Raw genomic sequence first — 26,672 nt, 5'->3', positions numbered from 1 at the left:
AGCTAAAATTTGGCTGAAAGTGGGTTATGAAATAGGACAATGAGCCCAAGCACAGCAACAAATCCACAGCAGGATGTCTGAGAAAGAAAAGAATCAAGGTGTTGCAATGACCCAGTTAAAGTCCAGACCTAAACTGCATAAAACTGCTGCGGCATGACCTTAGAGAGATGTGCATAAATGAATCCCCACAACCCACAAAATTCCTCCACAAGGACTGATAAAGTCAACTCCAATGGTTGAGTTTTTTCTTTAGGTAAAGTTGGAGAATAGATTAGACATTTAGATGTTGCACAAGTTAAAAAACAAAAAACTTTTAATTGCGTACATTCTCTGGGTAATGCTGATATTGCATCCAAAATGTATTTAAAAGCTTATCCAATAATTACTTGGATATATCAGTAAACAGACCAACCAGCAGCCAGACATTAACTTGCCTGAAAGCTACAGCACCAGCTCGGCTAAAGAACAGAGAGACTGCGGGGAAGGAGACATATGGAAGTTAAAGATATAAAAGGAAGGGGAGCCGGAGGGAAGAGAAGAAAGAAAATAAGAGATGGTGAGGACATAAATGGAGCTATAAAGACAAGTAAGAGCAAACACCGGGAAAGCGAGTTATAACAGCAGGGAAGAGTTAAGAAGCATTAAAAGAAAAAAAAGAAAGCAGAAAAGCAGTGAAAAACCAAGAAGTTGACAGAATAAGAACAAAAAGAAAAGTATAAATGAAAGAGCTAGTGCCAAGAGCATAAACTTCTAGAAAGGGTAAGCAGAAAGGGCATTAGGGGGCTGCTGAGCACATTAATAAGAAAGAGGTGGAGAGGAAGAAAAAAGTATTTCTTCTTAATATTATTCATCCATAAACTTAGCAGCATGAGACCAGATAACAGTGCTGATGGTGTACTTCACTGAGCTTACATAAGGTACTTGCAGCAGCGTGAGGATGGTGGATCAGTCACTGGTGATCTCTCTATAAATTGTTCTATACAGCTGTAGGTAGACACAAACTGTAGATATGGATCATAGTGCTGAACACAGCACTAACACCACATCACTTATATGTTGTTTACACACGCTTCTCCGTCTGGATGACTGCCCAGTGCGAGTAGGCCCTACTGAGGCAGCCAGAATGAATGAACTGCTTTAAAACTAAAATGAGACATCAAATCCTTAAGAAGTTGTAACAGCTAATCTTGTAAAATTAATACACCAAATGGTAGAAGTCTCATTTGTACAAATGGCATTAGGGGAAAGACTGAGGCTGGATTTATATTTGAAATACTGCAGGTTTGTGGTAAAAGCCTCACAGTCACTAGGGTGTCGGCTGTGATTAACAATATCTTAAGTGCTTGGCTAGCAAAATGACAGACAATGGCCTCTGCAGTTTACAAAAGTAGCTGATTAAATTTGGGGTACAGGCTGGGCGTTTCTGACAAAGTCAAAGTATTTCTGGCTTACATCTAGTGCTGGATGTCATTTTTAAAGGTTTGCACACTGCTGGTATTAGATTAATTTTGATACTTACACAATACAAAGCTGTTTAAACAATGCATTTGAAATGTAAATAAATAAATCATTGAGGCAAGAAACATTGTGAATTTTGATTTATACGTAGCAGTTAACAAATTCAACTTGCACACTAGGACCCCTGGCTCGAGACCAGCAGGAGACTTAACCCCTGTCCCGAGTCCAGATAAAGAGGAGGCTTGAATCAGGAAAAGCATCCAGTATAAAAATGGGAAATCAAACATACAGATCCATCTAACAGAGTAACCCCATGAGAAATAATGAGCAGCCAAAAGCAGCTCCTCATTTTCTTTTTACAATTTTCATTTTTGAAATCAAACTACATACAATACAACACATTTTTGTTACAAGCACTGAGCTGTACTTACCTACAATTACAGTATTTACTTCCAGCACTAAAACAATTTCCAGTTTAGCTTCTGTTGTATTTGTGACAAAAAAAACAATACGAAAAAGCTTTAATGCTGATCCACAGATGACGTCAAATGAAGCAAGACTGTTATCTTAAAGATTAGAACAATTTACATGCTGCAATTTACAAGGAGCAGCCAGGCGCTGCTAATCAAATGCACTTAATTAACTGATCATCAGTAAGTGTGACCACCTCTATAAATGCAGATGTTTTGGTCTGGAGTATTCAAGCGTGTGTTAACAAAATGCTAAAGAGGAAAGTCATCAGCAGTCTTAAAGAAGTAATTGTTGCCGCACATAAATCTAAGAAGCGTTATAAGGTCATTTCCAAACAATCTGAATTCCACCTACAGTGAGAATGATGATTCATTAGTGGAAAACATCATTCTTCCCAGGAGTGGATGTCCCAGCAAACCCACCCAAAGATCAGACGATGCAATGCTTAAGGAAACTGCAAAAAACCCAAGTTCTACATCTCAGATTCTACAGGCCTCAGAAGACTGAACAAGAATGGCCTGTTTTGCCTGCAGAAGTCATCTTCTCTCTAAAAAAGTACCTTGCAGCACAGCTTAAGTGTGTGAAGTTGCATCTGAACAAAGCATGAGACTTATGGAACAATGTCTTTGGTGAGATGAGACCAAAGTGGAGATGTTTGCTCATATTGCACCTCACACCAACTGTCAAGCACAATGGTGGAGAGGTTATGTATGAGCTTACTGTGTAGCCACAGACCCTGGGTTCCTTGCAGTCATTGAGTTAAACATGAACTCTTCTGTGTGCTTAAGTATTCTAGAGCCAAGCTGGAGCTTGACCACAATTAGGTCATGCAAGAGGACATTGGCCCCAAACACAGCAGCAAATCTGCTGAAAAACAAAATAATTAAAAAGGTGTTTTCTAGACAAAGTTCAGATTTTCATGATGAGGGGGGACCTTAAGAGAGCTGTGCATAAACAAATGCCCAAAAATCAATGAACTCAATAAACAACCTTATAAAGAAGAGTGAGCCATAATTCCTCAACAATGATGGGAGACTTATCAAGTCATACAGAAAATGGTTGCTTTAAAATATTCCTGTTAAAAGTGGTTCTACAAGCTATATAAGATGCATATGGTAACCTTGACAGCAGGTGTTGCATTATAAATGTCACAATCCCAGATATTCTCTGAGGTTGTCACCTAAGGAGAGATGCTGCTGGTCTATTTAATTGACAAGAAACATATAAAAGAAATACACTGTCACATATGTCGAAGAAACGAGGCTCCAAAAGCCTTTCGCAAACTCCCACAAAACTTTATCATGAGATACCAATACGCACATAAGCACATGCTGATCATCACATCCTAAAAGCTGCACTAAAGGTTTACAGTAAGTTACAATGAAGAAATCTGCACTTTAATTTGTTCTAAAAAAATGTAACCATTCAAGAATTTTGCTATAAAATTACAATTTGTTCTGATTTCCTAATTAAGACTTGAACTGATGATAAACTTGAAAACTCATTTTATTTGGCTTTTACCAAACAAAAATTTCAGTCAAGAAGCCCTACCAACCTTTTTACAACTATTCATTATTATTGCAAGATGCAACTGCACAAAAGGTATGAATTAATCATTAGTCTACTGTATCAGTGGTTTGTACACATTCATTTCTCCTAAAAATACATCTTTAAACTGTCAAAAGGAACTCCAGTCCCTTCGTGCAGCTGCCAGATGGTGGAAATCATGACAGCGTGACACAATGAATGTTTGATTGAAAGCGAGAAGGATAGTAAATCCCGTGAGGGGAAAAAATATAAATAAATCACTCGCACGTAGAGCAATTGCAACTAACCACCAGTGCAGATGTCCACCACCTAAACAAAAGAGAAAAAAAAGCTGTGACTTAACAGCAGAAGCTATCTATCTTTTGCTTTCACTGGTCTGTGAACAGGTCTCAGCCCGAGTGTGTAATCTGTCAACAGAAGCTGGCTAATATTAGCCGATTCCAAGTCAGCAAGACAGTTCGCCGAATTGTACAAAATTCACTGATAAGACAATACAGAGTAGGTAAATGCTACTGAAGTAGAAACACTACTAAAAAATTGCAGGTATCATGCTGCGTCCATATGCTGCATATGGTCTATCAAAAGTGCTTTTCTTTGACAATATTATCTGACAACAAATCAGAGGACGTAGAGGCTATTTTACTCTATTCTGTACTCGAAATTTTGGTTCAGCTTGACTTGGTGTGGCCACATATGAGGCTTTTAAGTTATTTACTAACCTAAGATTGCTGATTACTATTGAGGCTATGACAATGGAACAGGCACATGCATATAACATATAAGATGATAACTGAATTAACTAATTTAGCTTCACTGGTAAAAGCTCATTTAAACTATAACATGCTGCGCAGAAAATCAGATATAGCCCCTGAAATGTGGATAAAATATTTTATTATTGTGCAGTACCAGCACCTATACGAGTCGGTTAGTGTGTCCAAACTTCACGCTGATCTCAGAGTTGTGCTTAATATTTACTATCCTTAAAATCAATTGTGCTCCTCAAATGTTAAAAACACACTGATCCAAAACATGAGCACATTTTCTTGCACAGTGTGCGTATCATCCTGTTGCACGTTTCAACCTCTCCAAAGACCGCAGTTTGCCTCTTTCTTATTAAAACAAGCCTTGAGGTTAGTTGTTATGAACTCTTGATCTCCAACCAACCAAGAAAACTCCCCATGCACCATTATACTGTAATTACCTCTGCCCTGCCTTCTCCCTACATAAACAAGCACGGTGATTTCTGTGCTGAGAAATAAAGTGCATCCAGAGCAGCGTAGCATGGCTAGCGCCGCCGCCTCCATATATCACAGCAAAACAAAACTGCAGCCATATTTCAGCTACTGCCAGCCAGCTTCAGCCCCTGGAGCCTCTGGGTTATAATTCATGGCAAACTCCAAAAGTCAGTGAAGCCCGGGACTCAAGTCCACCTCCGTGCGTCGTCCTGGGTGACGCTTAAGGCAGTAACCATGACAACCAGGGCAGGAGAGGAAAACACTGACCCAGAGATGAATCCCTGGAGAGAGGAGAGAGGGGTGGTCCAGTTGGGTTATTGAGATAGTGGGGGGTGTAATTTAACTCACCACAGGCCAGGACTGTGAAAGACCCTTTTGTTACACGAACACACACAGAATTGCTCGAATGCATCCATCACACACTTTACAGCATGCCATGGCCAACGTGACACATGCCTACCCTTCGATAAAGATCACTTAATGCACACACAAACCTCTCTCCTCCCCCATTAGTGCCATAGCAACCACAGCATACCTTCATTTGCAGCTGCCATAGAAACATTAAGCAACACACAATCCTTGTTTTGTGTTTTTGCTGTGTACTTGTCCTTCAATTTCCTGCACAGGTACCCGGGAGTAGAATACAAGTCCAAACAATGAGGTTCAATGCGGATTTAAGTTCAACTTACTTGCCAACTCTATAAGCTTCTCACACTGAAGAGGACAGTCAGGAATTTCACACACTAATTTCTGGATCAAGTTCAAATAAGTGAATTACTGATTAATGAAGTGACAAAAAAATGAATCTAAAAGACTCGAGAATAAAAACAGAGTTGATGAATTTCCAGTTATCAAGATCCTACTGAAAATTTCTCATCTCAAATTTAAGCATTGCATCAACTAAACCATCAATGAGTGACCCAGTATCTACTGGTCATGCATACTGCCATTAAATGCTTAATAGACTTAAAAGACTTCAGTGTTTGCCACATAATTAGACTGCAGTGGGTGCACACTAATGTCCAAGACCCCTGAACAGACTCAAATTCCACTGTCTTGAACCCCAGGTACTGATGGCAGTCCTTGTTCTGCTCTGCAGCTTCGTTGAGCCTCAGCTCTCCACCTGCTACACGTTCTGGTGAGAGTCACCCTTCAGCTTACAGCAAATCTCCAGTGCGAAACGGGACCACAGTTACCAGCTGCATTCCAAGAAGGTAACGTAGGAGTAGGAGTGTATGATCGAGAGACAAGCAAGCTGAGCGACTTGAAGGACTGCCGTAACAGCAACCTGAAACAGGAGACAGGACTAGCTGATTTCCTGCAACTGAACTTTCACAGTAAGAGCAAATGAGCTTGATTATGTTATTATTTTGGATAGATAAAAGAAAAAAGGCTAATTTGCCTTCATTGGGCAACTGTTAATAGACCTGGATGGTTCCCCCAAGTCTAGTGGAGCCAAACACAAAATAAAACACAGTACATAGTCAAAATTATGTGAACTGCTGAACAAAGCCCGTTGACATCCAGTCATCACATCTATATGTGTTTGAGAACAAATATTCCTAAGCCATAGACATAAGAATATCACTATAAAAGTCAATATTATTGTAGAAAGTCTTTACTCAAGTTTTCTGAACCTGGCTGCAGGGATTTGGTTCTTTTCTGCCGCAGTAGCATTACTGAGGTCAGGCACTGATGTCAGCGATAAGGCCCGGCTTGCAATTGGCAATCCACTTCATCCCGAAAGGTGTTTGATGGGTCTGAGCATTCTGTGCACACCAGTCAAGTATTTCCTCAACACACTCAGAGAGCCCTTTCTATGGACCTGCCCTTGTGTATATGATATCATCACGCTGAAGCAGAAAATGTGGCTCCAGCATTGAACGCAAAAGAATAAATATTATTGGTATAGCAGGTAATTATTCTAATTACTGGAGTAGCTTTGGTCACTTTTCAGGCTAAAACACCAAACAGTGATTTCAGACTGGTGACTGTATATAATTACAACCTTCAACCTTGTTGATCAAGTGATCAGTCAATGATTTGATGAGCAGGATTAATAAATGAAGAAAAATATATTTTGCTGCTGCTACAGAGTTAAACAGCATGTGATACAATGAATGTAGTTAAACCAGTTTAACTACATTTTTCAGTAGCTTGCTAGCAGATCAACTACCCATGTGTGCTTTTAGATTTCAGTAGTTAAGTTACATGCAAATTGTCATTTCTGTGTCGTTTACTAATAAAACTATAAATCTGGGGGATTATTACTATACATTACTGAACCCCTGCTGACCACCCATATTTAAAACAAACTAGATGTGCTATCAACAAAAATATTACATTGCTTGTAATTTGTTCTTATGAAAAGCCCACAAGTGCTGAGGTGATGTGTTTTAGGGACAGATTTAGGTCTCAGGATGATTCTGGGAAGTTGGACAGTAAGCTCACCGGTAACTAGCACATATTAGGTTCCAGTTGTACTCATTATTAGTACTGATTCATTACATCTATTAAAACATTACCAGTGAAGTTGCCTGACTTATTAATCATGTTATGTCCAATACCCCAAAGTTTCTAGAAGGCAGGGGTCTGACTGACATGCAGAGTCAAGGATGACATTTTTCTGTGAATAGTGCAGTATTCATTTATTTACTTAGCAATTTATTTATAATTTTTTAAATGCAGCTATGTTTCCTACTTAACTTTCCCAGCACTGCAATTCCACAGTGGATGCTTTAAATCAAGCAGCTAACAGAGTCTAACTGAGTCATGACAACATCAGCAAGCTTGTATACTGTTGGATGGATGCAAAGATAGTTCAACACAGGTGTTGAGCAATTCCACAAACGTTAACAACTACGTTCCCACTAGTGTGTGTGTGTGTGTTTGTGTGTGTGTATGTGTGTGTGTGTGAGTGAAGTCCAGAAAAGACAATGAGCCTGGGAGAACAGCAACAGTGGATGAGGTGTCTACCTTAATCCCCTTTTAGTCTTCCTATTTCCCCAAGGCCGCTGCATTGTGATGCAGAGTCACTCAACCACCTTCCAGAGTGTGTGTGCATTGTTGCACTTGTACATGTGTGTATGTACGCCCATTAATCAAGTGCGATGCCTTGATGCAGTATCTGGTCAATTCAGCCTCTCGCAGTCTTATTCTTTCCTCCTTTCTTTCCCGCTCCCTCACACTTTGTCCTTTCATCTCAGTAGCTTTCTATCTTTTTTCTCTTTCTCACCAAAAACCCTGTTTGCTTGCTAAGCCTCATTAACAATTAATTACCAATCAGCTAGTCAAGTCACCCCTGGCCCGCTGGGCTTCTCAATGATTCATTAGTCAGGGTTACACAATACTGCAATGCATTAAACACACTCACGCACAGGCACACATGCAAACACACTCAGCTCTCTTTTTTGTCTTTTGGGGGGGGGGGGTTCAGTGAGCACACGCTGGGTTTGCAGACATAAAAATACACATACATGTCAAACCCAGCTTATGAGCACATGAAACGCCCACTCGCCACACCTACTTACACACATACGGCACCTGTATCTGATCACAATGTCCTCATTAAAAAGAGATAAAGGAAAACTGATTGAGTTGTGGACTAGATAATACTATCCACACAGGGTTCCCAAAACTTACTTCAAAGTCAAGCTAAAGGACTTTTAAGTGACTCTTAAAAGTCTTGCTGGGTGAATTTCAAGAGTTCAAAACTGGCATGTTTTAAGATAAGACACGGCATTAATTAAAGTAAGACATCACATATGAGGCTTCTTCATGATCCTATTAAACCAAGAACTCCTGGCAAAATCCCTCATTTCAGATCTGCTGCTTTTATCAACCCAGACATATGTCAGTGTTATGTGATGTGAGGTGCTGATTTTTAGGACGGGGAAAGGCCCGGTGGGCAGCAGTATGCTGCTGAACGTGGTGTTAGATTTTTCATTTAGAAACAGAAGTTTCAAGGCCATTTGTTGATTTTTAAAAGGCAACCGTTTGAAGACCTTTCTTTATAAAACCACAAATTTTAATTAACTGTGAAGAATACAAACATTTAAACCTGCTCATGGACATTTTTATTTAATATCTGTATTCAGCACTGAATCCTCAAGCCCACCTCCCTTTTAATGCCCAATAGTTGGCAGAAAACTAGGACTAAATGATTAATTTACTGATTTATCAATACCAAAACTGTAATTTGAAAGAGTCCACTGCTTTTAAATTGCAGTTAAATACTCAAAAAGTTTCTAATCAAGCAAGTTTGACCCAGAAACTGCTCCATTTCTTTTCCTTCAATAACAACACTTCTCTACAAATCAATTTACAGTGTTTTTTAGCTACTTAACAACTGCTGTAGACAAATTTACTTTGATTAACTGCAATTAAATGACCCTTAATAAACTGAAATCTATAATTATCTGTTCTGTCTGTAAGTCAAACAATGAAAAGTTCCAGCTGTTTTAAAAGTCTGCATAATGGTGCTAAACAATTGGAAACATTAGCAACGATATTTATCAGCACACCTCTGCTCAATGGGCTTCCCCGCCCCATTCTAAAACCAACTCCCAGCATCCTGGGGAAAAATACAAAGAAGTCATTTTTACAGCTCACTAACCAAGTTTATTCACTTTTTCTAACTGGATTGCAATATTTGCTTGGATGGTGTCAGTAACAGACGTTTCATTCATGGCAGGACAAAATACAAGATTTCTGAGCGTTTAACGTTTCTCAGCTTTAGTACTTAAAACACCAAAGCTAAAGGCGGGCACTTAAACTTTCACGGTTCAACGGCAGGTGTGTGCCGCTAAAATGTAACAGAGATACAGCTCAGCAGCTGTATATAGCTTGGTTGAATAAAGTCTTTGCTTCAGCTGATTTTTAATATCAGTATGCTGCAAACTCATACGCTTCTATGGACATTAACACAAGAGACCCAGACTGAAGCATAGGGTGGATTTACTGCCTTACTCAGAGGTCCTGTGCCATTGTGTGCTAAAGAAGGGCAAACTTTTTCTCCCTCTCAAAATTTCCCAACTGGTTTTAAAAATGGCGTCCTTCTCCTGTCCTTTAATCTAACAGCACCACCACCCCTCTGTAGGGACATTTTATCAGTGCGTCCACACACTATGAGCCACTTAGACTAATTGTACACATCGACCAGCCCCAAGAAAGCTGTTGACAAGTCCGCACCACTGCCTTTGGACAACTAGGCGTGTGCCTCTCCATATATTTCTCCAGCTGTCCAGCACTTTTCAACAGCTCATCCCTCTCCCAGTGAGGTAAATTTCATTTATCAATTTGCAGCTCTGCACAAACTCAGCCTTCACCTCTGCAGGCATTGACACAGCTACCGCATCAAGGGACCGAAGCAGAGTTTATTCAATGAGTGAGCATGTGAGCGCGACAGACTGATAGGAGTGTGAAGTCAACATGATTGTGTGCATGGGAGTGTGTGTGTGTCTGTATCTAAGAGAGGCAGGATATTGAGTAAAGTTAGTGGATGACCTTGGGGCAGGAATGCGCAAGCAAGACTGATGAGGAGTGAACCACAGAGACACACGCACACACGCAATATCAATATGTCAAGCCCAGTGTTGCAGGATGTCATTCAAAGTGCTCTGTTTTCTTTAGGCACTCAACTAATATCTGACCAGCTACAGAACGAAACCAAAAAAAAAAGTGCACCACAACTTTTTAGGAGACACCAAGCGTTCGTTTTTTTCCTTTTATTCATTTATTTATTCTCATAATATTTCTTCTTCTTTTTTCTTCTGCAATAAAACCAAAAAAGGTACATGCTGATAAATTAACAAGTAACCCAATAGCAACAATTTCAGCAATTATTTTAATAATTTTTAAGCAAGAAAAAGAAAAGAAATTCACTGGCATCGCCCTTTTTGGTGAAATTTTGTCCACTTCTGATTGATGAAATAATTAACTGTGAGAACAAAAAAATCAGCCTACAGTGGTTCATGAAATTATGAGATTTACTTTTCATGAATAATATTTTATTACCAGCCTGCCACAACAAGGCCAGCAATAAAGAAAAACTAAATCTTTTTTCACTGTGGTTTTCTAGAAGAGTAGATGGCTGTCCTTCTGCTCAGCAGCTGGACAGTCACACACATGCACACAAACAGTTGGAAGTTGCCCAGTGCAGCCTATATTGCTGGCCACTGTGCAGCTCCACTGAAGCAGGTGCACATTCAGCCTGTGTTCAAGGGCATCTCTCCAGCCGTGATGGATGGATGAGTGCCTCCTGTTCAATTTATCTATTCTGATCTCCATCGTCATCCTGCAGATTTAAAAATGGTGACTTCAATGTCACCGTTTGGCTCAACTCCTCTTAAACTGCAGTCAAGAGCACACAAGCCAGCAGTGCATGTCAGCAGGTAAGAGGAATCATCAAAGCTTATTATGTCTGGTGTTTCTGTTTAAATCTTCTTTTTGGGACGAGTGAGGTAAAACTGTACAATGACGTGAGCAAAATATCTGACCAAACACCACCACCGCCTTTTTCAAAGAGATATCTGAGCCACACAGTGGAACAATGGACCCTACCTCCCTGCTTCTGGTCACTGAGTGACTCCACTGTGGCAACAGGAGGCTTTAAGAGCTGAGAGCGCCCCTGTTAAGCTGAAACTATTATTTTATCAAGTAAAAACAAACCCGCGATGAAAAAGAAACTACTTCGGCAGCATATGCATTTTGACTTCATAATCTCAATGTTGTGTGTATGTTACACACTAACAGCTGATTCCACATTGTCTCCTTCGCTTTTTACCAGATATTCTAAGTATCCCGATCACGTTCAAAACAGCCATTAATAACTTTGTCGGAGGTGGTTGCTTCTTTCTTCTGATTGGGCTATTGCTTCACTCACAACAAAATGGTAGACCCAACTCTACTGCTCATTTATGTAAAAGTTGATCCCAACAAACTCGCGTGGATGCCTGCAGAGATGTGACACAGGAGGTGGTAAATTCCAAGCAGCGCAGAGATACCTGCTCCAGCTGCAGAGTCAACATTTGAACTCGCAGATCTCGTCAGGACAACAGTGATCCCGATGCTGACAGCTTCCCCCCAAACCCTTAACAGGCGGTACTAAGCCCAGGTTCAACAAACAGCAAACCACCGCCGCGTGCCACGGGCCATATGACTCACACCTGTGACAGGTCCTCCGATCATAAACAGAAAAGCCGCTGCTAATTTACATCCAAGCATGGCAACAAAACCCCGGACACACGGATGGGACTTAAAGAAGAGTAACCACTTCCTAGGATTTATTTCCAGCTCTGAACTGGCGTGATGCCGCTTTAGAGGCAGCAATAATACAGAAGACTATCGTGATGAGGGTAAAACATACGCCACGCATGATACGCACGTAGATGGCGCGGGATTTTAGGGCAGAATAGAGGTGAGTGTGTTTCACACGCTGACACTAGAGCCGTGCACATATGCGAGGCAACTTGATCCGTGAATCGGCTGTTGGCCCCTCGTCTAACGGAACAGTCCACCAAAGAGACACCTGCGAACGGATTCGCAGTCAAGTCGGTTTCGCTTCTGTCAGCGAGCGGTGGGGTCATTGTCGCAAGGCAACAAATTAAAGATAGAGGGGGGGGGGAACAAACGCTCACCTCTTTTGTGTTGACGACGCCTCTCACGTATTTCCCGAGGACTGAATCCATGCAGAGGACGCTGGACAGCACGGCCAGGCACAGGAGTCTCTCCCCGACCCTCACCTCCATCTTTCTCTCTCCTCAGCTGCCGCTCGTCTGCTCTCAGAGCTCCCAGAAGCCAGTCTCCGCGCGAGAGCGCGCGTTGACGGAGAGAGAGAGGAATCAGGCGCGCTCGCGCCGGCTGCCTCAATGCATGTGCCCCCCCTCCGGCAGGTGAAGCTGGATGGCGGTTGTTTAGGAGGGAGGGGGTGGCGGCTGCCGAGCGCGCGCACGGTTCCGCTCGTGCTTCGTCAATGCGACATGTCCACACGCTCAAAATGCCATGGCTGATTACAATCATGTTTCCATTAGAGGTCACGCACTTCTAATGAAGTTGCGCTGAGACAGATGCTGGTTGGTCTCCTGGCCCCAAATATGATATTACTAACCAGAAGAATCAGCGGCAACGTGACTCAATGGGCCGAGTTACTTGGAAAATTACCCATGAGAAAAAAATGGGGGGGGTTCCATCATTTAGGTATAGGGCATTTTTAGGATGTAAAATGCTGTTACAATAAAATGACTATATGCAAACTTAAGTATTACTTTGTTACAGTTCCAATTGAAGTGGATGAAATAGAGCCAATTTACATATTTACTTGCGGTTGTGTTGTTCGAGTCACACAATCACCTTTATGACCACGTTGATCTGTAAAATAATTGTAGCAATCAGAAGTTCAGCAGTTTGAGAGCTTGCAGGTCTTTGCATGTGCAATGTGGAGAGAAGTGGCATCACATGAAAACACTCATGCAAATGGCAAGCGCCTCAAAACTACTTAAGAGTACTTTTTCATTTCGCACCTCTCTGCAGAGAGCCGTCTGTGCTGTGTACTTTTGGTTTTAGATGACACTTTTTAGCTAAAGGTCACACTTCTTATTGACCTTTTCCAAAGTCTAAGCTGAATCAAAATGTTAGAAAAGTTAATTTAAGCAATTTCGTTGTCCAAAAATGTAATCCCGAATCCTAATTCAATTTGTATAAAAAGTCATATCTGATTGAATTATAACCAGTATGTCATAGTCTGTGACTTTTAGTTAACCTTTTGTGAGATCAATGATAAACAAAGGTTAATTCAAAAAATTTAAATACAAAAACAGCAGGGTTCATGTCAGAATTTTATTTGGATAAAAATCAACAAAGGAAGTAACTAGCCTGGCGCAGCAGACACATCACCCTAACGTGGAACCTGCAAAGAAATGCAGTCAAAAATCAATCTACAACCAATCTGATTAACAAATTTAAGTAAAAATATCTACATAAATCATAATATTTAATATACATTCTTTTTATTCATGGGTTTGCACTTACGGTGTTTTTAAAGAACAGCAACAAAACAAACTTAAAAACATCTCACTTTTATAGTCTATGGCTTGTCATGTATACAAGCTTTTTTTTTTTTAAAGGCTAATCATATTCTACATCAGAACTGATGCAGTGCAATTTGCATATGGAGTGCAGGCAGACTATGACACTGACTAGCACCTGCATTTTCAATGAGAACAGTGAACATTAAGCAGTAATGTCAGCACATCTCTGTTACAAGACTCTGGCTTCAGTCTTTGGTTCAACTTGAAACTTTATCCATAAATGAATGACATGTAACATTTCTGCAAAGTGCTTAAAGTCAGTTTAACACAGAGGTGTTTGTAAAGGAAGCAAGCTTCAAGGAACCTACATATGAGCTGTGAAGTGAGTCAAACATATTGCACCAAAAAAAAAAAAAATAAAAAAAAAAAGTGATGGAGGAAGCAGGGAATGAAAAGAAAAAAAAATATTGTGCTGGTGTGTAACTACACAGGTTTGCTGCAAATGTTGCTCCAATGGCTCATGTTGTAGCAGTATTGCACTTAGCATTGCATTTCACTGGAAACAGCCTGAGGCAAAGAAAATCTCTAGTGAATAGAGTCAAACTGTAGAGGTATACTGCACGACTTGAGACTGAATTAATAATAATAATAATAATAATAATAATAATAATAATAATAATAACAACAACAACAACACAGCTATATTAAACAACTACCACAGCAGCTGCTCATTAAACAAAATACTCAACACACGAGACAACATCAACCGAGCTTTAAATGAATCAATACTGAACAAAATATTTCAGCTAATAGTTGTAGGCAGCATTAAAGCACCAAACGGTTCAACAAAAGAAGCAAAAATGAGAATCAGCAAGCCTGTCTGATCAGAACACCACAAGGACTCCCTGGTCCACCGCCTGCACTCAGGTTAGCCTGATGCTCGAGGGTCATCAAGGATATGAGGCATAGGAAGGCCTATAAGAATTTGACACAATTTAAACAAAATCAAAATAAAGCAAGTTAACTCAAATTCCTTATAGAAGAAACTGCTAATGGCCCGTCACCTTTGTTGTTCATCCTGTGCGGTGTTGACTTCAGTATGGATGAGGTTGTGTACATTATATCAGATAAAAACTGTTGTCTCACAGAGGCTTGACTACATTAGAGACATCTCTCAACAACAGCTAATTAATACTATGAATAGTTTAGAGTGTGAAGTGCCATTCCTGTCTGATATGAACACAACACAAAGAGGTCGTGTTTCTCAACACGTAGCAGACAACTGTGATTATGTGTGCAGCCAGTCTCCATTTCAGCCACAGACAGAGGCACAGAGCGGGGAGAGGGGAGGGAGGTGACATGTTCAAGCTTTGCTTAAATTAAACTTGTACTGAGCGACAGTGCAACTACTGCAAAAGTGCACAGTGAGCATAAACAGCGGCTAGTAAAGCAAACACTTGCTTCAGCCCAGCATCTCGGAAAGAGCGACTGTATAACTTTCTTCCTCTTCTCGGTCCTTGTTCTCTCCATCAATCTGACTAAAAATACTGCAGTAAGTACTTGAAGCTGACAACTGAGTATGGTATAATCCTGTAGCATGACTTTCCTACTGAAAATCCTGCTCTTCAACAGGGGGAGGATTTTGCTCTCTGAGCATCAGCTAAATCCAATTCATCACACAGCATCCCTCTCTACAGACCTGACAACCCCAGCCCTCTTACCAGGCAAGGGCAGGACAGTGCCAGCATTGTTGGCATCTATATTTACTTAGACGTGATAGAGGGACTGACCCTACAAAGGACATTTTTGCATACTTAAAAGTGTTTTGATAGCAACATGCAAAAGGGAGTGTCCTCAGGTTATCGTAAACAAAGAAACGCCCAAATCTGACAGTGGGGAGCTAAAAAATATATATATGATGGACCAGACACATTTAGTTGGTCAAAAATGTCTTACAAAAGTCTTAATGGCTTTTACAGCGCACCTCTGCAATCCCTTTCCTTTGCTTAAGTTTTTCCTAAAAGCCTCCAATTTGTAATTAAAAAAAAAAGAAAAAAAAAAAAAGAAAAAAGAAAAAGAGTTGTCAGGCAGGAAATCCCACAGCTACAGAGAAGTGGCACTTTGACACAGTCCCTACTGTGCAGAGTAGTGCACACAGTCAGTGACCAGGGCAACTTGAGAGGAAATCACTGTAGTGAAATTTTAAATGTGTATTGATAGCTGAGAGCTGGACTTTCTGCTGCTGTAACAAAAAGGAAAAAAAAAGAAAAAAAGAAAAAACATTTTAAAATATCAAAGCAATGATTGTCACTGAAAGACCTACAAGATGTATCCTAAGTGTACTTTTCTACAAACTAATGCAGTCCAGTCTTTGTACTAGCATTATTATATCACTACAAAAATGCACAAGGCAGGGCACTCTGTGCCTGTGTAATGTTCTACATTTACTCTGATCATTGTATATTGCTGAGGGTAGAACAGAAGCTTAATTGGAAAGGCCAGCGATGTCAGAACAGCTGCTGCTATACACACACACACAAAAGCAGAGGTAAATATTCAGCACACTGAAAAACATGGGGGGAAAGAAATGAAAAGAGTTCATTATATAATATAGAACAGAAAAGAACATTTAAGCCTGGCATAACTGCAATAAAAACTGATATAAATAACAAAACTAATACTACTGCATAGAATTCATAAAATGATTTAAAACTGCAACAAATATGAGAAAAGAAGTGAATCAATTATCCAGTTTCAAGTGTTTCACGCTGTTGTTCTAGCTTTGTAATTCTATTTTGGAGAGAGTCTACACAGTTACCATCCACAAAGTGAGCTGTATTGACTGCTAAACTGGCGTAATTGAGAACACAATGTGGAGCTATTAAGTGTTATTTAGAGTCGCTCCCTAACGGACAAATGGCCATTCTGATAGAGGTGACTCCACACTGAAGCATATAGTGTCCCTACTACTATCTGATTAGGGCCTCGAATCACTGCCTCGGCCTATATGAATCACCCATTCAGGCCTCGTCTCGAGAATAGTCTGTGCCTCTTTATGTCCGAGCCTTTGCTGCCTCACAGCAACTCTGTTAAGTACGACTGCTGTGTGTGTGTGGGTGAGTGCTGGTCTTTGATCTAAGTAGCTGCTAAATAATTTTATTCTAAAACATGACTGTCTCTTGTGGGTGCGTTCACTTTGTCTGCCAGATTTGCGTTGGTGTATAATGGTGCACAGACAAGTGGCAGGAATTGTAAAGCAGAGGAAGTTATATTTCAGTGCTCCTCCTCTGCTGTTTTTTTGTCTCTCAAACACTGGGCGATATGCTAGACTGCATTTCCCACCCCCTGTCTGTTTTCAGGATGCTTTGCCTTGCATATAGGCACTACGCTGCCTAAATTTGTCCGACTTTCATTTACTCCTTCTCTCTTCGCTCCTCGAGTGAAATGCAGTCCCCCTTTTTTATTATATACCCTTATTTAAGCCCCAATGCCACCAGCATCAGTGTTATTCTGGGCTGCCACAGCAACTGCGCCCTCCCCATCAGCAATTTTAGCCCCTCTCCCGACAGCTAGCTCTCCTCCCTCAGTGGGGCCAACAAAGAGAGAACTGGTTTCCCCTGAAGATGCTGACACACCCCCGTCGGTCCGTTCCAACTTGCGGTGCTTCCGTGGCTCTGGGGGTGTGTCCTGTGTGAAGACGGCGCGAATTCGCTCCACGCAGACATTGGCAGCCTCCCTCGTCTCCCTTGAGAGTTGAGATAGGCTGAGAAAGCCATGGGGTAAGTCGTCCACCACACAGAGAGTGACGGGCTGGTTTATGTTCCTCAAACGCTTGGCAAACATTACAGAGTCGTCCAGCATGGGGTCTAGTGCACAAGCCTGAGGGTGGGGAGAGAGAGGAAAAGAAGGGTTAGAAATGGTGAGAAGCAAATCTGGATTCCCTTCAGACATGTCATGAATCTTAATTAGTGGATGAAGAAAACGAAGCCAAGCATCCTCAGTCTCTTTTGTCCCCAATTTCTTTACATTCTCACTGACTCACTCCAGCGAATTAAAAAAACAAAACAAAACAAAACCCAACAACAACAAAAATAAGAAAAGAGAAAAGGAAAAACATAACTTTAACCTACCCTCTCTCTCCCATCACACTGTTTCACTTCAATATCTGTAAACCACGTACATCTTTTGGTATGCTGTCAGTTAACACTTTAATGCCTCTGCAGCACCATGTATAGTATATAATGCATCGAAAGGGATTGTGTAATACAATCAAAAGCTCCAATTCCAGCCAGTGATGACACCATTGCCCCCCAAGTCTCAACTTTTAAGTGAACAATAAGTCTTCAGAAAGTGCTCAGAAGACTAGACAGTAAATATGTACAGTTATGTGACACACAGTTAAACTCCATCTACTGAGGGAGGCTGCGCTTCCACAGAAAACTCCATAGCCACTACCATGGGAGCATGTGCTTTTGCCAGTCTACCTTTATAATGCTCAACTTATACTTGAAGTTGAATCTCACACACGTTCTCACAGAAAACACTTTGCTATAAAATATAGACTACTGTTAGCACACAATGAGTAACGCAAACAATAGATTTGTACAAGTAACCTGCGAACCAGTAATTTCAGTAATTAACCGTTTACGTCCTCTTACCACTATGTGTACAGGTGGCAGCCCTTTCAGCATGCTGTCAGGGGCTAGCAGAGGTGAGCAGAAAGGATCCTTGACCACTGGAGAGCTCTCCACCTTCATCTCTGCTAGTTGCTCTGAGCGCAGTGGCTCAAACCCAAGAGGAAATTCCCTGGGGTGCTCCTGCTGTGAGCCCTCCTCTCCAGCAGGGGGTGGTATGGCCACTGAAGACAGGTCAGTGATCACTGAGGGATCTTCATCTTTGGCAAAGAAGAAACTGACATCTTCTGGCTACATAAAGGATGAGAAAATATTAGGTTAGTTCAAAGGATATCTTTATATCAATAAAAAATAAGAAAGGCTAAAACATTTTTACAAGAAAAGTTGGTTTTATAAGTCCTATAAAGTTTATTCTATCCATCTGGATTCAGTTTTCAATGGGAGAACTGCTTCATCACTCGTCCAAATGACTTCTTCAATCCAAGCTGACTGCAGGTTTCCCCAAACTTACTAAACATTACAGTTGCATAATGACTAAAACTTGCACCACTGCCTAGCGATGAGCCATGAGCCACAGTTATGTAAACACACACGCCACTTTGTCCTTGGAAAAATCTTGGCTCAGTGCCTGACTCTTGGCTGAGCGATTCCCATTTCAGAAGGAAAAGCATATTTAATATCTTATGTCACCTCTGCTTGCTAATTTTGCTTGCGCCAGCCACTAATCCAGTGTGCCTGCGAGAAAATATGAGGATAATCTGCAACACCTTGCCAGTACTCGCACAACCAAAACCTTTTGATATCCTGTCAGCATTTCAAAGCCAAATCTGTTTGTGAGGGATGGGTGACACAATCTCGGATGAGTTCATCAAAGTGACACATGCACATCACTACAGGGTAGACAGCATTGTTTGATCAACGGCCAAAATATTTCAATGCCCCAAAAATGTTCGACCTCTTAAAAAGGCTACAACTGCGTGCCAAATCCTTTTAAAGCAAGCTGAAAGCAGAGATATCCTGATCAAAGACAAGAGGCTAGTGGGATTTCACTTCACTAAAGTGGTGCTACAATCATCATTAAATTACCCATTGTCAAATAACGACAGGTTTAATTCTCACAATGATTCCCACTAACAGCCAGGTGTTATTAAAGAAACAGATCTTGGCCATTTAATACTGTTAGGTTCTTCTGCATAAGAGCATCAGCTGAAAGCAAGCTGTTCAAGCATGACCTACAGCACGCTCAGAGAGCAGCGGTGCACTGCTGGGAATGGGATTGCTGTGGGATCCCAAGTTCTGGCACGTCTGGCTCTTCACTGATAATTTCCTGTTGGGGAACTCCGAAAGATCCGTGGGGACAGGTGGGTCTGTATGAGGAGAAGAGATGTTCGCCTCCGAAATGCTCTTCCTCACTGCATCTAGGAAGCAAGGACAGAAGGAACCATATTGATGAATGCACAACTGAAATTAAGAATGCCAATGAGAAACAAACATATAGTACAATTAAGTTTCAGAAACGACACAGGATTGACAGATCAGAGCATATTAAGAATGAAGAGGGCATTTAGTTCATTTGGACTAACCACAGTTGAAGGACACATGAAAAATAACACTGGTGACACACAATCACTTTCACTTCATCTACTGTTTCCACTTATCATATGTCCTCTGGTTGACAGCCAATAGTTAAAAGCCTAGAATGCAAATTGAGCTATATCTGGAAGAGATGAGAAGTAGGTGGAGGAAATTCAAAAAGTGCTGTCACACGATGATAGCATCTGCCCGCCCTGAACTGTCAAAACACAGCAGTTAGTAGCTGGTCTCACAAAGCTCTACCGATCTCCTATCTCTTTAATAATGAACCATCTCAGCACCACGATGGCCTTTTACTAATGTACACCCACCAATGATACTCTCATTAGACTGGGCTTGCAGCTGTGGGGGTGTCACCAAGGTAAGGGGCACACCATGAAAATTACAATTCGCCACCAGATTTACGGTGGCTACAATTAACAATTACTGTCAATGCTTTGCTATCCCAAAGATGAGAACTGATATGAATATGGACACAGGAGTACTACACAAATGGTTTGGCTAAAGCAATAATTAGTTAGATGCTGCATAAGAAGTTCTCATATCACTGACCTCTTTCATGAGAGGTGTAAATGAACTTGGGGAACACTTATATTAATTGGCTCAATGAAAACACAGAATGTGGGAGATATACACCCACACATATCTGAGCAGGGGCAGATGACCAAGACATGGACAGACTGCAACTGCCTATCAAATACATTCAAGCCACACCTAATGTTCCAACCTGACAACTAACAACTATAACAGTTACTTGTATACCTGTGGCTTCTGTTGGTGCCTCTGGTGCTGTGCTGGTGGAGGCTGGAGCTCTGCTAGAATCGATCAGAGAGTGGATCCAGTTGGAGGCTCCCTGTCGGAAATCTCGCAGCAGAAGTGCAGTGTCTCTCCTCACCAGGCTCAGCGTGCTCACCTTCTCCACCTGCTTCTCGGTCTGTGGCCCACTGCCTGGAGAAGAAGACATAAAAGAAGGAAGTAAATGTACAAAATGGATAAAAGTGTTTGTTATTCTTCAGTAAGCACAAATGAATAACAACAGAGAAGACAGGAAAGCAATAATAAGAGGTATAATAGTCCAGTAAACGCTGACAGAGTGCGTTCAATACTACCATACAATTATTTGCAAAGCCAACAATACACAATGTGGACAGCAGGAAGGAACAGAAAAATGATGAGTGTTTTAGTTCAGTTATTGAAAGGAGAGTCAGCATAGCCAATCTCTTTGTCACAAATTGTTAGCCAATTCCTGCAGTCATTCATTGTCCTCAGTTCTCCTGCCTTGTGAAACTAAAATTTATATCTCTCACACACACACACACACACACACACACACACACACACACACGGGGATGGTTGGTGATATTAAAGTCCTGTTTGTGGCACATTAGTATATGTGAGGGGGCAAACTCCTCAAGATGGGTGGTGACCATGGTGGCCATTTAGAAGTCGGCCATCTTGGATACAACTTTTGTTTTTTTCAATAGGAAGAGGGCCATGTAACACATCAAACTTATTGGTAATGTCACAAGAAAAAACAATGGTGTGCTTGGTTTCAACGTACCAATCAATTATGTTCTAGAATCGATTCTCACATTAAAATATCGATATTTTAGTAATTTAGGGTAAATTTGTAGTTTATCATTAACAGGAACACAGTGGAAAGAAACTATAACATTCGGATTGTCTACATTCAAAGGAACTACTTCCTCTTCTGCCTTTCATAGTTATGTGCGAAATACAGCTGTATTAATGTCTCGCAACCGCTGGCGTGCGCACTCACAACAATGGCTGAGCGTAATTGGAGTCATGTGCGGATTTATTTTATCTCCACAAACAGCTGAGACGTAGTTTGCGATACATGTGGCAAAAAAGTGCTCCAAGAGTGAGGTGTTGTGGCCATACTTGCAAACCTTGAGAACTCAGAATTAGAGAGATATTCAAAAGGGCTGTTGGGGTGGGGGGGGGGGGGGGGGGGGGGGGTGATAAATACATTTTACAGTGTTTATTTATCGGATAAAATACATTAAATGTCACCATTATTATTGACCGGCCTGGAAACAGCGGGGGTGTCCAAATTCAGAGGCTGCTTCCACCTGAGGACCCGGCCTTCGTGGCCTAAAGAAAACCGGGTAGCACGTCACGAGCCCCCTCCGTGGAGTGAAACTCGGCCGTCTGCTCCTTGCTATCTAAAATATAACCGGGCGCTGACGTAAACTCTCGACCGTTTCACGCTTCTCTTTAATCGTTTTCTGTTTGACGTTTATTCAGCTGTGTGAAAACCCCAGAGGAACCCACCCGATGGATTAATAAAGTTACATTTAATTTAATCTAATCGAATAACTTTAATCTCAGCCAAACAGATTTACCCACGAACAAATAAAACACTGAAAAAGCCAAACAATAACATTTTTAAGTTATCAAAGTGACTTATATATCATGTTTAACCCGAGTAGCGCAAGACCACGGGGGTTTGAAAACGATGTGTCGGTCGGCTCAGATATTTGAAGTTTACACAGCTACATTCTCACCTGAAAATATGTTAAACGTTTTTTTTGCGACCCAGAAAGAGAAATAAGAGTAATATTAAAACTAAGTAGCTGTCGTCATTGTTGGAGACTGGAATTGGCTGGGCCGCGCTATGAATTCTGCAATATGGTTTTTCAATTTTGTTGTCCAGGTGGAAAATTCAGAGAAATTTGGGAGAATGGTGGCGCCGGGAGATTTTCGGGAGGGGCACTGAAATTCCGGATTCTCCCGGAAAAATCGGGAGGGTTGGCATGTATGGTTGTGGCAACATCACTAACCTTGTCAAACACCTCAGAGTAAATCATATCACAGAATATGACGAGCGTATGTTGAGACGAACTGAAGAGGAGGACAGGGACAGGTGCTGCTAGGGCGAGACAGACGTCTCTCACGGAGTCCTTTAGTGCTGCAGGCAGGCAAGGTGTTCAAATAGCCACAACTTCAGTTTTTTATTTCTATATGATAAACCCTGCATTAAGCGATAAGAACAAGTAATCTGATGTCCTATAATCATTATTATGCTATAATTTGAGATACAATAAATAAAATAAGTTTTTGTACAAAGTACCGGTATCGGATCAGTATCGTCGATACCACCCTGAATATTACTTGGTATCGGATATCACTACTCAACAGTGCAGGTTTCTTCCTTCTAGCTGCAGATTTAATCTGCCAAGATGCAGATTTAAGAACTCATTTCTCCCTGCCGTTGTTGGCCTCCTGAATATAGTGATGTAACTCTAGGTTTTTTTGTGTGAGTTGTTTGTGTGTTGAGCTGAAAACTTGACCTTTTATCTTTTAATGTTTGTTACCCACCTGACAACTTATTTCAATAAAAATTTATCATACATCCAGTAGAGTAAAGCTGTCACCTGGTGGTTGACCAATATGTTTATGTAATGTATAACAAGGAGTAGACAGATGTGCTCGACAGAAACGAAAAATAGGATTCAACTTAAATCTCAACTTCAGGTAAAAATCAGAAATACACACATGCACACAAACCTACCTGCGTAGGCACTGAGACACCTAGAGAGCACACTGAGTGGCAGCAGGGGATCCATGAGTGTTAGCAGACGGGAAGGGGATGCGTAGGCTGTCAGCAGGGTAGCTGGATAGGCTGCCACGATGCCATCTGGCATTCGCACACCAAAAGCAGCAGCTCGCATCGATGTCGTCACACATAAATTGCCTCCTGCACTGTCACCAGCCAGACACACCTTCTCTCCAGTCCACCCTGTAAGGAAAAATAAATAAAAATTATAGACTTCTGGTACAAGGACGGATAGAAAGAAAAGTAATTCACAGGGAAAACTTTGAAAAATGAGATAACATGAAGGGGACAAGAACTTCTTTTTTTATACATCTTTTCTAAAGGGAAAAAAAACAAAAAAAACTATGACATTACTGAAATGAAAGAAGAAGAAAAAAGGCAGTGTAACAGCAACACTCTTTTCTGTTCACCATTGTGGTAATAGGCAGCTCTTGTAACTAGGGTTTCCCTATCTACTTCATAGCCATGATATTGAGGACTTGTACTACAGCAGTAGCATATTGCACTGCAATCTCTGTTAATTTGACACAGTGTGCTTCAGCGGACGAGCGTACCCCAAACCGACCAGATGGCTTCTTTTTTTCTGTCGAAATACTGAGCATCACAACTGGTGTGATAGCACTGAACAGCAAGTAAAGTGCAAGAAGCATACAGCATGATCACTTTCAAAGTGATAAATGAATCCTCTCAGGAGGTACAAGCAATTGGTGAACGCAGCGGAGGATTTAGAGAAGCACTCCACAGAAACCTTCACGCTGAAATAGGTGGGTGTTATCCCTTCAACGTGCCTGCTCAGTAATTCTAATAACTTTCTTCTCTTTCATCTGCCTAAGGGACATACTGTTACTTCTGCATACAAAGATGTAGAATACACACACACACACACACAGCTTTACTTTTAACACAAAATTGTTTAGATTTTTTTCTTCTCTCTTTTTTTTTTTTTTTTTTTTTTTTTAAAACCAGAAATCAAAAACTCAAATCTCCTTTAAAACCATTTAACGTATTCAGACATGAAATCAGTAGCTTGTAGAAGATCCCTGGCAGCTTATACAAGCTCGATTTGGGCAGTTTATCTACTCTTCCTTGCGGATCCTCTCAACCTCCAACAGACTGGATTGCAAGAAAATGAACTTGTATCTTGAGGTATCTCCACTCTCCGGGGTTTAACTGTGGGCTTTAGGACATACTTTGATCCTTGAGTGGTCCAGAATATGCCTTTCCATGCTTGAAATCATTGCTGCGTTTCGTCAGTTCTGACAAGTTATTGCTTATTCTGTCACAGAGTTCCTCCATAACCCCATGCTGCTACCACCATGCCTCACCATAGGCTAGTATTAGCAAGTAATGAGCAGTGCCTGGTGTTTGAAAGGTATAAGGCTCAGAGTTTTGCCCAAAGACCAATATGTCTATCAAATCACACTGAAGGTCTATGTCACTACAAAGTTAATACTAGGAACATTCCTGGTAGTTAATTTCTTTCATTTCACAGTTATTGAGGACACCGGACTCCTGGGAACACTCAGATTTAAAAGTTGCTTTGTACCCCTCACTTTGATTTATGCCTCAAGTCTTACTGCATATATCTACAGAAAGCTCCCAGCTGACTCCATGGCTTTGTTTATCCATTTTAAATTAAATCTTTAGTACAATAAAGTGAACAAAATATGAGAGGGTTTGAGTACTTTGTGAATCTGCTGTATACTATTCCCATGACTTTAAAGAAGAAACAGAAAATATACAAGAGAGATACACAGCCATACTCAAGTATAAACAATGCTGTGTGATGCATATACCTAATAGGTGGTGGTTTCTCAAAGCCCAGCAGTAGGCATAGAAACATTCCTCTAGGGCGCGTGGGAAGGGTGCCTCAGGGGCCAGAGAGTAGTCCACTGACAGTATGGGAACACCAAGGTCCTGGGACCAACTCTTTAGATAGGGCTGTTTCAAACAGAAGATAATGATACAAAGACATGACTTTATAAAAGGAAAAACAATGCTTTTTTTATGTTGGTAAATTTATGACACACAACAGCAGCCATAATAAAACACAGAGGCAGGGAGAGAGAAATAAAAAAGAGAAGTGATTGAGGAAAAGCCTGCTGTGTGGAACATTTGAAAAGAAGGACAAAAAGTTATGAAAATTATGCTTTCTTCTGATGTCATCTGTCTGCTTTCTGGCTTACTGTCTAGACAAAGGGAGAATGAGCGCTGCCCTCACAGTCAAATCCATTTTCCTTCTTTTTGCACTGCAATAACAAATGTGCCCACATGTCCTATTTGGTGAAGTATGAAGAGAGAGGACAAAGAGAAGGAGGTGGTGTGGATATACAAAGAAAATCCATAGATACAGACTTGCTGTCAGAATACTGATCGTTGTTTTATATTGTTACAGTCAGGTTAAGTGTTTACTCTGCTTAGGCAGTGACCTTGAAATGTGAGAAAGGCACGATGAGTTCTGACAATATTACTTTTGCAAAGCTTTCGCCCTTTCCTCTTCTGTCTTTATCAAATTCCAACACCTATACGTTTGCTGTGATAGGTGTTGGTAAAAGCAACAGATCACCATTCACAATGGCAGGAAGAGCACAGTGTGTACATGTTTATGTGCTGTCTCATCCCTCATTGATTTACCGTAGTATGACAAAAAGAAAAGTAGCAGCTCCAGCAGTCAACTGTGATGTCTTAAAACTCTACCTGTCACGATAAATCTCGGTGTGAGGACACAGATAAGTGTGTGCATGCAGTCCGAGCACTGAGCAGGAAAGGCAATGTGAGTTTGTGCAAATCAGTAAAGCTGCTCCCAAGGTGTATATGCGTTCTACTTAGTGAGAACAACAGCCATTACTGGCAGTCTACAACAAGTCAATATGAGAAGAGGTGTGTGCAAGAGTTTTAATGGGTGGGAACCAGGCTGTATAAATTTAAATGACTCAGGAAACTCTTCTCACACACATAATTTTAAAGGGTCCCAAATCTATCCTCTAAGCTGGAATTAAGAGGAGCTGCTGTCCTACTGATTCTTAGACAGAAATAGCAGTTAATCTGCAAATACCTCAACATTTACTGAATGTGGGTTTGTGCCCAAGTTACTAAATACATAGACTCTAAGTACATTTATTCCTGT

The 26,672-nt window shown here is 41.0% G+C and overlaps 2 protein-coding genes across 6 annotated transcripts in view; both read right to left on the bottom strand.

Annotated features, from left to right (window-relative positions):
• The window catches only part of tmem145 (transmembrane protein 145), a 39,526-nt gene extending 26,933 nt beyond the window's left edge, over nt 1–12,593 (bottom strand). Inside the window, exon 1 of the mRNA XM_026184683.2 lies at nt 12,350–12,593. Coding sequence (XP_026040468.1) covers nt 12,350–12,460 — 111 coding nt within the window. The 5' untranslated portion in view covers nt 12,461–12,593. The remainder of the gene's footprint in view (nt 1–12,349) is intronic.
• A 3,340-nt stretch (nt 12,594–15,933) lies between these two features.
• Nucleotides 15,934–26,672, bottom strand: part of lipeb (lipase, hormone-sensitive b) — a 26,513-nt gene continuing 15,774 nt past the window's right edge. For all 5 annotated transcript variants that reach the window (XM_080308425.1, XM_026184116.2, XM_080308426.1 and 2 more), the window contains 6 exons: nt 25,342–25,486; nt 23,501–23,728; nt 20,728–20,913; nt 19,609–19,790; nt 18,397–18,663; nt 15,934–17,617 (listed from right to left, as the gene is read on the bottom strand). In XM_080308425.1, coding sequence (XP_080164551.1) covers nt 17,216–17,617; nt 18,397–18,663; nt 19,609–19,790; nt 20,728–20,913; nt 23,501–23,728; nt 25,342–25,486 — 1,410 coding nt within the window. In that variant the 3' untranslated portion in view covers nt 15,934–17,215. The remainder of the gene's footprint in view (nt 17,618–18,396; nt 18,664–19,608; nt 19,791–20,727; nt 20,914–23,500; nt 23,729–25,341; nt 25,487–26,672) is intronic.

Source organism: Astatotilapia calliptera, chromosome 11 (assembly GCF_964374335.1).
Source record: "Astatotilapia calliptera chromosome 11, fAstCal68.1, whole genome shotgun sequence".
NCBI lineage: Eukaryota > Metazoa > Chordata > Actinopteri > Cichliformes > Cichlidae > Astatotilapia > Astatotilapia calliptera.
Note: the sequence above shows the minus strand (reverse complement) of the source record. Positions and strands in the feature narration are given on the sequence as shown.